Source organism: Lepus europaeus, chromosome 3 (assembly GCF_033115175.1).
Source record: "Lepus europaeus isolate LE1 chromosome 3, mLepTim1.pri, whole genome shotgun sequence".
NCBI lineage: Eukaryota > Metazoa > Chordata > Mammalia > Lagomorpha > Leporidae > Lepus > Lepus europaeus.
Window position 1 is genome coordinate 67,999,283 of NC_084829.1, and position 12,203 is coordinate 68,011,485.

The 12,203-nt window shown below is 38.1% G+C and overlaps 2 protein-coding genes across 5 annotated transcripts in view; one reads left to right on the forward strand and one right to left on the reverse strand.

Moving 5' to 3' along the window:
* SMAP1 (small ArfGAP 1) overlaps positions 1 to 8,573 on the forward strand; it is a 170,013-nt gene extending 161,440 nt beyond the window's left edge. Inside the window, exons 9-11 of one of the 4 annotated variants that reach the window (XM_062186342.1) lie at positions 3,178 to 3,349; positions 4,201 to 4,508; positions 7,082 to 8,559. In XM_062186342.1, the coding sequence (XP_062042326.1) occupies positions 3,178 to 3,349; positions 4,201 to 4,508; positions 7,082 to 7,216 (615 nt within the window). In that variant the 3' untranslated portion in view covers positions 7,217 to 8,559. Of the gene's footprint in view, positions 1 to 3,177; positions 3,350 to 4,200; positions 4,509 to 7,081 lie in introns of all 4 variants that reach the window. The other 3 variants (XM_062186344.1, XM_062186343.1, XM_062186345.1) reach the window with 3 other exon arrangements.
* The window catches only part of B3GAT2 (beta-1,3-glucuronyltransferase 2), a 96,594-nt gene continuing 92,897 nt past the window's right edge, over positions 8,507 to 12,203 (reverse strand). Inside the window, exons 3-4 of the mRNA XM_062186346.1 lie at positions 8,675 to 8,823; positions 8,507 to 8,593 (exon numbers count right to left, since the gene is read on the reverse strand). Coding sequence (XP_062042330.1) covers positions 8,507 to 8,593; positions 8,675 to 8,823 — 236 coding nt within the window. The remainder of the gene's footprint in view (positions 8,594 to 8,674; positions 8,824 to 12,203) is intronic.

A 12,203-nucleotide genomic window follows, 5' to 3' on the forward strand; every position in this document is an offset into this window, starting at 1 on the left:
TCGGGAGAAGCATATGCTATGTTTAGAGCTTGTGGATATTAGGCCAATCCCCTATGGCACTGGAGTTGTTTCCTCATCCACTTTGAGTTTTCTTCTAGTTAAATCTCATCCACAAGGAATAGACCCCCAAGGCTTTGAGCAGAAGATTCTTTGAACTAAATATGAAAAGATCACTTAGTGATGTAGTTGCTTTGTTATCTAACAATACTAATCATAAACACTGGGGATTTAATGCTACTACTATGCAAAATGCATCTGTGGTCATCAGGCAAATCCCATTGCACAGGAGAGAGACCAGAGAAGTTAAGGAATCAGTGTAAGGGCATGCTATCCTAAGTCGTTGTAGTCCAGGAAGGCTGGCTCCAGCCCATGCTGTTAGCCTCTGTGTTACACCACTTCATGGCAGCTCAGAAACATTTTAATCAAGGGCATTATTATATTTCATATACCATCATGTCTGATTCCTTACACACTTGAGTTTTTGTAAATTAGGTAGCTTTTGTTTGTGATGTCATAATTCTTGCTTAATTAGGCATAATAGATTCAAAATAGTGTTCTGTTTTGAATTATTTTTTTAAGATTTATTTTATTTATTTGAAAGAATTAGAGAGGTAGAGCCAGAGATATAGAGGTCTTCCATATGCTAGTTCATTCCCCAAATGACTGCATCAGCCAGAGCTGAGCTGATCCAAAGCCAGGAGCCAGGAGCTTCTTCCAGGTCACCCATGTGGGTGCAGGGGCCCAAGGACTTGGACCATCTTCTACTGCTTTCCCAGACCATATCAGAGGGCTGGACTGGAAGTGGAGCAGCTGGAACTCGAAATGGTGCCCTATATGTGATGCCCAGCACTGCAGGCTGGGGCTTTAACCTGCTGTGCCACAGCACTGGCCCCTGAATTATGTATTTTAAATTAGTATCTTAAGTAGAATGTTTGGATGGTAATTTATTACATGAAGTTTTAACCAGTACATTAAATGTTTAATTGTAACTTCTGCTTAATACTCTATTGTATAGTTTGAGAAAAATTTTAGCAGCTTTTACTTGTCTTCATAGAAATTCTTTCCATTTATAAAACATGTCAGTGTGATTAAGGGTACTTTAAAAAATTCATGGAGAACAGAATTAAGTTTATCTTAATGCAAAAAATTTTTGAAATAGTTTTCTCATAATACACATTTCCATGAACTTTCTGAAAACCCCTGTATGATTGCAAGATCACTAAATAAGATTATCAGTTGCTACTGTACAATACTGGAAGATGTAGGAGATTAATGAAAAATTTTGTCTTGTACTAAATATCAACATATGGTTGTATTTTTTTTAAAAGACATTTATTTGAAAGCCAAAATGACAGAGAAAGATCAAGATCTTCCATCCACTGTTTTACTCCCCAGATGGCCACAATAGCTGGGGCAAGGCCAGGCTGAAGTTAAAAGGAGTTCAGAACTCCATCCAGGTCTCCCATGTGGGTGGCAAGGGCCCAAGCAGATGGGCCATCTTTTGCTGTTTTCCCAGGCCCATTAGCCAGAAGCTGGATCAGAAGTAAAGCAGCCCAGACTTGAACCATACTCTGACATGGGATGCAGACATCTCATCACAAGCAGTGGCTTGGCTTGCTGCACACAACTCTGGCCCCTGTTTGTATTTGTACTTAATTTCCCCCTTATCCAAAAGTGAGGTACAACATATGGCTGAATGTACAGATGGTTAGCATTTTGCTTCATTTGTGGATAAATTAGAAGCATTCTAATGTTGTGGTTACTAATCTAGATTCGTTGTATTAAAAGAGTCTTCCAACACAGCTTTTTTTAATTTTCAATTATCTTTTTATACAGAAGATCAATTTAGTATATATTAAGTAAAGATTTCAACAGTTTGCACCCACACAGAAACACAAAGTGTAAAGTACTGTTTGAGTACTAGTTATAGCATTACTTCACACTGGACAACACATTAAGGACAGAGATAAGTGCACAGTGACTCCTGTTGTTGACTTAACAATTGATACTCTTGTTTATGGCATCAGTAATCACCCTAGGCTCTTGTCATGAGTTGCCAAGGCCATGGAAGCCTTTTGAGTTCACCAACTCCAATCTTACTTAGACAAGGTCATAGTCAAAGCGGAAGTTCTCTCCTCCCTTCAGAGAAAGGTACCTCCTTTGATGGCCCATTCTTTCCACTGGGATCTCCCAGAGATCTTTCATTTAGTTTTGTTTTGTTTTGTTTTTTTTTTTCTCCCTGCCAGAGTGTCTTGGCTTTCCATGCCTAAAATACTCTCATGGGCTCTTCAGCTAGATCCGAATGCCTTAAGGACTGATTCTGAGGCCAGAGTGCTGTTTGGGACATCTGCCATTATGAGTCTGCTGTGTATCCTGCTTCCCATGTTGGATCGTTCTCTCCTTTTTAATTCTATCAGTTAGTATTAGCAGACACTAGTCTTGTTTATGTGATCCCTTTGACTCTTAACCCTATCATTATGATCAATTGTGTACTGAAATTGATCACTTTGACTAGTGAGATAGCATTGGTACATGCAACCTTGATGGAATTGAATTGGAATCCCCTGGCATGTTTCTAAGTCTGCCGTTTCAGGCAAGTCCGAGTGAGCATGTGCTGAACTGTACATCTCCTCCCTCTCTTATTCCCACTCTTATATTTAACAGGAATCACTTTTCAGTTAAATTTAAACACCTAAGAATAATTGCAAACACAGATTTTTAAAAGATAAAATCTACAGTCCTCTGTAATGTAGAAGTGTTCTTTATTCCAAGGGATACCACACGGTCCATATAGCAGTACTTGCCGAGGGAGAAGCCTGAGCAGCTCCCACGAGTGGTGGTCCTGACAGCAGCTGCAGAACTAATTTTGAACCCATTGTGTTCAGGATTTCAGTGAGCAGAAATTCAGTGTTAGCCTAGCTGGTGAGTGCAATTTATTATGAAAGAGCTTCAGGTTCCCCTCTCTTACATTAACTGAGTCAAATGAAGACATCTTATCTTCCCTTTACTCCAGATGTTTTTTTGTGTGAGCCAGTGAATGATCTCTTAAATGTCACTGGTTTACCTACTACAGTTGCTTAATTTCTGTCTTACTTCATAACATCATGTGGGTTTTAAATAATAGGTGAGATATGCTTTACTGTGCAGAATTTGACAGCTTATTTTGGTGTGTATCAGGGGACACCCTCTGTACCAGCAGCTGCCACCCTGTCTACAGTAACATCTGGGGATCTGGATCTTTTCACTGAGCAAGCTACAAAATCAGAAGAAGTTGCAAAGAAACAACTCTCTAAAGACTCCATCTTATCTCTGTATGGTACGGGAACCATTCAGCAGCAGAGTACTCCTGGTAATTAACTTTGAAATCTGCTATGAGTGAATTGTTAAAAGTACATCCATTGTAATTATGGTATCAATTATATTTCTTCTCCATTTTTTTATGTAGTGCACACTTGTAGTCAACACAACTATAAAATGAACAAAGCATTAGAATTAAAAAGCATGCACAGATTCACAAAACTTTATTCATTTAGAATTAACAAGGTGTTCACATATCAGTATCTCTTCAGAAGTTTACAGGACAGACTTTTTGAAGAATTACAAAATTTGATTTACATGAAGGTTATGACTTTATGTACAATGTATATTCTCTGCAGGTAAACAAAGCAGTATGAATTACTACATGGTTTCCAAAAAAACTTTGAAACTTTTTTATAATTCTAATCAAGCACTAATTTTTTTGCTAGCACAGTTTTAATCCATCAGACCATTTCCTCTAAAATAAAAGGTGCATTTCACATACATGTGACCTGAAATTATATGGCTACTCGGCTGCTTCCATTAAAGCTAGATATGGTTGACTTCCATTCGTCTATCTGGTATTGGGAGATCAATGGTGTAGGTCAGAGAAACAGCATATACTCTGATGCTATGTAGTTTGGTCTTTGAAAGACGTTTTGTGTGGCTATGGGATAAGATATTTCTTAAATTTTTACAGGTTAAAAACAGATTTCTCTGCATTTTGGAAATAATTGTTTAGCTGTAGGTTGGTCTGAGCAGTAGGAACAGACTGGAATGAAAAATTTTTGCTATAGGGAATTCAGGAGACAGTAATTCATTTGTGTGTTTTACTATAACTGCAGCTGTATGCAGTAGCCCTGTATTCTTACTTATTTTCTATTCATGGTTCTTACGATACAGGTGTGTTTATGGGACCCACAAATATACCATTTACCTCACAAGCACCAGCTGCATTTCAAGGTTTTCCATCAATGGGTGTACCTGTGCCTGCGGCTCCTGGCCTTATTGGAAATGTGATGGGACAGAGTGCAAGTATGATGGTGGGCATGCCGATGCCCAATGGGTTTATGGGAAATGCACAAACTGGTGTGATGCCTCTTCCTCAAAATGTGGTTGGCCCCCAAGGAGGAATGGTGGGACAGATGGGTGCACCCCAGAATAAATTTGGCTTGCCACAAGCTCAGCAGACACAATGGAGCCTCTCACAGGTAAGGGTCATCTACTCTCTAGCCTTTCCCACATCCAAGGGAACAGATTTTTTTTCTAACATGGTTTTGCTTTTTAAATCTAGGCATTTTATAGAAGTGAGAAGGATTAATGTACAAATGGTATCTATAGATAGTGTTTATCAAAGAGAAATGATTTTTCATTTTCCCTATTTATAATGGCTACAAATTACCTTAGACTCCTTATCTTCTCCCTTTGAGTTTAGCACCAGGGGTTACTCAGCTTCCTGCCAGGGCATTTTGTAGTCCATTTTGACCAACCTAATAATTTTTTTAAAGTTTTTAAAAAATTTTATTTTTATTTATTTGACACAGATAGTGAGAGGGAGAGGTCTTCCATCTGCTGGTTCACTCCCCAAATGGCTGCAACAGCTGGAGCTGAGCCAATCCAGAGCCAGGAGCTTTCTCTGGGTCTCCCACATGGGTGCAGGGGCCCAAGGGCTTGGGCCATCTTCCACTGCTTTCCCAGGCCATAGCAGAGAGCTGGATCGGAAGTGGAGCAACCAGGACTCGAACCGGTGCCCATATGGGATGCTGGTGCCACAGGTGGAGGATTAACCTACTACGCCACAGTGCTGGCCCCGGGTCTTTTTAATTTAAACTTTCACAGAGTAGGAAAATAGCCAGTCTCCTATTTTCTTTTTTTATTTGGAAGGCATAATTAGAGACACACACAAAGATCTTCATTCACTGGTTCACTCCCTAAATGGTTGTAAACCTGAGTCTGGACCAGGCCAAAACCAGGAGCCAGGAACTGCATCCTTGTCTTCCATGTGGATGGCAGCATCTGAAGTACTTGGGCAATCTGCTGCTGCTTTCTCAGATGCGTTAGCAAGGAGTGGATCAGAAGTGGAGCATCTGGGACTCAAACTGGTGCTTATTTGAGATGCTGGCATGGTAGAGTGCAGCTTAACCTACTGCGCCACAGTGCCAGCCCCCAGCCTCATATTTTCAATGCACAATTTTGTGAGGGATCTAGGCTGTTTTCCATATCTTATGGTTTCTGCTCATAGATTTTTAAAAGTTCTTTTTATTCAAAAACCCTTGTTAAGTTGTATTTCCATTTAACATATCCTATAAATGTGATTTTTATTTTAAAAAGAGTACCCACAAATTTCTGTAAGGTGTGAACAAGTTCATATTTGTCTCAGACATACCCTCATAAAGTCCTGTTTCTGCCATGGTTGGGCTAAAGCAGTTAGGTGCTCTATTCTTTTTTCTCTAGCTTTATGGAGGTTCATATTCTCACTTCCTTTCCTTTTACACTTCCTGTTTTGGTGATCTTGGTTTCTACTTGACCAGTTTTATCCTGAGAACATTCAGGGAATAATCTAGACTGATCTCTAACATTAGAAAAATCAGTGTATATGTCATGAATGTTCCAAGTTATTGTTATCAGTACAAGTATTTATGAGAATGGACAATTTTCTATAGTAAGACATTGATCTCTGTAGAATCTCGAAACTCCTAAGTGTCAAATGTCAGTAACATCTCTTATGTGGCCAAAATGCTGGAGCACATCCAGCTCAGGTTAAGGTGCATACGCAGTTAACATGAGCTGTTATTTCCAAAGAGCACAGAAGAGTGATGCTCTTCTGTAGCTTTCCATCAGTGGAATATCTTGGCCGACAATAAGGTTATTAAAGTAGTTCATAGTAGTTATCAAGAGGTGATCTATCAATGATGTGGTTAATATTAAAGTCTGAAAAATTTCAAATACATGAACTTTATTAAGTTCAGAACACAGTTTAATTGAATCCACTCTGTACTTTATGGTAAATATTTCCTTTCCTTCACTTATCACCATTCTTAGAAGAGAACCATACAATTAAAATGCTTTTATATAGCTAGCAGAAAAATGGAATTTAAAAATAGTTGTTGCAAAAAATTACTTTTCATGAACTTTTTTTTCATGAACTTTTTGAAGACCCTTCATCTGCATGGATTTCAAAAATATTTTTGCACCAAAATGTACCATTGAATTCAATTTTCCAAGAACTTTTGATATATTTCTATATATATGACACTAGCCTATTAGAAAAATATTTGTAATCTTATACTTTATAGCATACAATGAAAATTAATTTTAGATGTATATATTATAATCACTTGTTTGATATTCAGAAAGAATGTAGAGCCATTTAGGGTTTTAATACAGAATTCTTACAGCTATCATACAAAAATTTATGGGCTAATTTTAGAGTACTTTATTTTCTTAGTCCCAAAAGTTGAGAATAATTGGTTCATTTCATAATACCCAGATACAACAAAGATTGTTTTTTAAAGTTGTGGTTATTAATTTTGGGGGACAAGAAATTGGATGTAGAATCTGAATAATACGATTGATATTATTTTATAGATAATGCTAAAATAAGGAAGAAAATAAAGAACAAGTAGGAAACACAGTAGTTATTTGTGCTTTGTAAAGAGATATTTGTATGGTGGTCTGCTTTTTACCCTATGGCTTTGACTAACTTTCACATTAATAAAAAAATGTCCAACTGTAGCTAAATAAAAAGAATCCTTTTAAACTAAGTTGTTTATGTGTTTCACAGGTGAATCAGCAAATGGCTGGCATGAGTATCAGTAGTGCAAACCCTACACCTGGTTTTGGCCAGCCCCCGAACACAACAGCAGGATGGTCTGGAAGTTCATCGGGTCAGACTCTCAGCACACAACTGTGGAAATGAAAACTGTAATACGAGTTTCATCCAGAACTAACACCTGACATTCCTTGCTAAAACGCATCTAGTTCCTGTTTATTCATGTACATATATATATATATTTTCTTTCTCCCCATTTGTTCATGTTAAGAATTACCTGATTGACCGTGTTGGTCTGTACTGATTAAATTTGATGTGGTGAAAAGCAGGATGAGAAACCATTTTATGTGAAGGGCAGCTTTGGTCACATTTCCAATGATTTAATTAACCACACTATTTGAGAAGCTGCTCAGTCAACTTGCATAATCAGTTTTACTCTCGATAAAATTATAGCTCTAATGTTTGCATATAAGGGAAGTAGTTATCATGTTAGTAATACCTCTAACAGTATAAACCTTACCCCTAAATTAGCCAGTAATCCTGTAGGAAGGTACTATATGATCAAATGTTTAATCATATAAATAGAATGTAAATGTATCACTGAGCACTGTTTTCTAGTGTATCAAAATTCTTTTATTTCATCATTTCATGTCATTGTGCTGTTGTTATGATGTGCTTAACAGGGAACGTGGTTAGTGAAAGGAAGATAAACCTGGATGTTACTACAAAATAATTTAGTGACTGTTTAATTCGAATTTTATCTGCCTCTCTTGTAATTTGGATCTCTTTTTATGTACATAGTGCCAACAAAGATCTTTTCCTGCACTATATGCAAACAGGGTAACTAAAACAAAGCCACTTTCAGTCTTTGAAGGTATGTCCAGGTTTATGACAGTAATTGTGTTTACATTTTATGGTGCCTAGTATTGACAAGATGTTATTTCCCTATATTAAACAGATGAATCCATAAAACTTATTTGTGGGTTTATTTCTTATGATGTATACTGCCACCAGCCGTCCAAAAATTACTTAATGTTGCAGAGTCAGGAATTGGGAAGTTCAGTTGACAAAATACCTGTCATGTGTTTCTAAGACCTGTTCAGTTCTACCAGTTGTAAGACCAAATGGGAAAAAAACAAAAGATATACTCAGAATGATACCTTGCATTTAGTCATTCAGCTGTACTGTACAGAAATCTTCCAATTAAATTGTAAGGAAAACATGCAGAACAAATGAAGACAATATACACATTTTGTACCATCCAATTAACTTATGTTAACTGACAAGCTCTGTTTAAACAGATGTCCATCAGATGACAATAAATTGGCTGTTGTACTGAAGTAAAACGAATAATACCTGAATGCTTTTCAGCCTAAACTGCAAACATCCTCTTCCATATCCTGGGACTGGGAAAGCTGCACCAGTTGCTTCTCCATCTTAGACCTCAATTTTCACTGTGTCCAGGTGGTACTTTGGCTCGTTGGCTAAATTAACCTTTTCTGTCCGGGTGTGCCACACAAGAACCTAAAGGGGATGGAAACATTTTGGGTAACCATGCTGTTAATGCTGACACTCAAGGTCAGGCAGCATAAGGAAAATGAATACCTTGGTGCAGTTATTTGCTTTAGGTTCCAGTTCTTCAACTGTTGTTATCTGTTTTAGAAAGTCAGATTCTTGCATTCCTGGTTGAGATCCACGACGTTTAAATACAGCTTTTGGATTGGACAAGATGACTTGAAGACTTACAGCAAATCCTTTGTGAAAGTTAAAAAAAAAAAAAAAGACTTTATGGTATTGGTGTACTTCTTTTTCTATATGTTACATCAGAAGCAGTTTTTAAAATGCTGTGTGTCAAGTACTGGTTTACAAAGTTGAATATCATAATCTCAAAAGGGAGATTAATCATTACAGTGTTGTAATTCAGTGCAACACAGGACTGTGTAAAATATGAAGTCAGTCTGTTAATAGTAATTTATAAAATCCCCTCTTTATTATGTCCCACCTTTTGGGCTCTGAGAATAATTCATAACTAAATGAAATTGAAAGGCCCAGCCTTCCCTGAGCTGTCCTTGGAGCAGGGAGAGTACCTGCCCAGTTCTCCTGCCTGCTCTTTAATATCATTACATATTGCCTATCAAAATTAGCACCACTCTAACTTGCTCTTTTGTATGTGTTTAGAAGACAGAGAAATAGGTAGAAAATGGTAATACCTTATTTATGGTAATGCCTTATAATTGGTTTCAATTTCTATTCTGGTAGAAAAGGCATGGGTGTGTGGAAGTCTATGCAGGAAACAGTGTATTACTTTTCATTAAAAATTAGTGTTAATTTCCTTTAATGGTTTGGTCATCTGAAAAATCATTACTATGTAGTCTATAGTTTAACAAATTCTGTGTTGAAAACTCAGCCCTTACAACATGCTAAAAGCCATCTCAGCAAGTAATTGTTCTGAAAATCTGAAAGTCTGTTCTTCTTTGCCCAGAGTTGAAGTTGTGCAGACCAAGGCCGGTAACATTTCATAGAAATTTTTGCCCTTCTCTTCATTACCTGGATTTATGCTTCTTTTTGCAAAAGTACAGTTAGCAAAGTAAGTACTAAATGCCACCAGGCAATAATGGAGGAGCTATGAGAAAACCACAACCACATTCTCATAGCCTCTCCAGATCAGTCTCATTCTCTCTACCAGGGTTGGGAAACATCTGGCCTGCAGGCTGTGTAAGACTCATGAAATCAGTTGGTCTGGCCAAGGCATCAACAGGTGGGACTGGAAATTCAATAAATGTATTGCAGACCAATTTTTAAGTTAATTTTGTATGGCCTGTGAATGATGCTACAAATATCCATATGGACCAGAAAATACATCCACCCACCCCTTCTCTAAGACCCTGCTGCCTTTTGGGGAAACTTAACACTAAACTCCGTACAAACACTGCTTGATCCAACTGGTGCTGAGTGAAGCACAACAAAGGAATGATCGTAAAGTGATGGCCTCAGGACTCTCCCTGTGTTCTTCACCAGTCCTGGAGGCAGGCAGCGCGATCCAGCAGAAGGGCACTGAATTTGGAATTAGAAGCCTTTTGTTTTTGCCTATCCTTGCACTTAGAATACTGGCCAAGTCATTTAACTTTTCAGGGGCAGGGGGTATTAGCCACCATTTATGGCTAGAAGAATACTGGTTGACAGGTAGAAGGCTTTTAAAAGATCTGGGTGGTAGAGCCAGGATACCTGCTTGTCACAATTCTGGCAACACATCTGAAGCCTTCCTCAGGCACAGCTAGGACAGCACAAGACTTCTCAACAAAAAGCCAAAGGTTCAAGTTAATACATGATATGCCTTTTCTCAGATCAAATCAGATTTTAATGTTAAAAGATTTCTTTTAAAAATGTGTTTATACATAAGCTTCAGCTTTTTTATCTAAACAAGAGCATGCCAGTCTCAACCACACTAAAACTGGTATATCCCTTCACATGACTTCAGGGTACTCATTTTATTTGCCCTATCTTCAAATTAAATATATATATATATATATATATATATATATATATGATTCAAACTGTGTAGAAAGTAATTCTGAAACTGATAGGAAGCACTTTTGATCTGTTTTCTTTCGTTATCCCCTAAGATGTTAAACACAGGGATCAATCATGATTGCTGGAAGATTGAGATTGGGAGTATTGCTTTCCTTAACTGAGGAATAACTTTCTGGCTCTTACACAGAGTTGCATGTCAAAATGCACAGTTTAAGTGAAGTTCACAGCAGTTGTGGAGCTGTGCCTTGTTTTGCTGAAAGGCCCCCTTCCTAGCCTTCCTGGAGAGTGCTGTGCACCTGGCAGGACCAGAGCCTACAGACTGGTTTTAGTGCTTTCCAGTCTTCTTGACTTGACGAAATAGAATTGAGAATTTAAGGAAGCCAAGACAACTAACGGTATTAGCAGGGCAAAGTACCAGGGAAGAGAATTGAGCTCTGGTGAAAACTTAAAGATAGCTACAGATCAACTGAGTTATGATCAGCAAATGAACCCTGGAATCAGGCAATGAACCACTGGAAAAGAGTAGGTGAATCAATTCTTGGTGTGTCCTCAGGGTGGGGAATAGTTTACATTCTCAACAGAGTGAAGTTATCTAGTAATAATTGGGAATACCTGGTAGCGTACTTGAAAGGTTATTGTGTCCTGAGTTTGTTTTGTCTGAGTGAAAGCAAGCTGGAAAGGACCACAATGTTTCCCAGTAACTTAGTTGTGTCCCGCAACAAAGGTAAAAACATTTACTTACACATTTATATTTTTGCATATGCATACAATGTAAAACTCAGAATGCCTGAGACAAAATTTAACAGATATCCAGAGAAGCAAAAATTATGATACAGATGATAGAATTACAGAACCAAGGACATTAAATACAAGAAAGATTAAGCACAGTAAGTGGAAGATACAAAAAAGATCTACAGTGAGCTCAGTGATGAGAAATAGCCTGAGATGAAAAATATACTGGTGGGATTAACAGACATTGGAGAAGAAAAGATACTGGACTTCAACATACAACATTAAAAACTATCAAAATGAAATAAGAAACAAAGACCAACATAAACACACATACACACGAGTTAACAGAAACAATGAGGGGCCGGAGTTGTGTAGCAGGTTAAACCACCACTTCTGATGCTGGCATCCCATACTGGAGCACTGGTTTGAGTCCTGGCTGCTCCACTTCTAATCCAACTCCCTGCAAATGTGCCTAGGAAAGCAGAGGCAGATAGCCCAAGTACTTGCAGCCCTGCCATCCACATAGAAGACCCAGATGGAGTTAGGGGCTCCTGGTTCCAGCCTGTACCAGCTAGCTATTATGGCCATTTAGGGAGTGAACCAGCAGATGAAAGATACTGCATGCTCTCTCTGCCTGTCAAACATCTTTAAGAAAAGAAAAAAAAGGAAAAAATACTTTAAGATACAACAATCAAAAAATACCCAGATTTTAAAAGTTGGGATATGTAAGACTTGAAGAACACTATCAGCCAACTTGACTAAATGACAATTTATAGAGGCCGGCAGTATGGTGTAGCGGGTAAAGCTACCACCTGCAGTGCCAGCATCCCATATAGGCACCAGTTCAAGCCCTGGCTGCTCCACTTGCAAT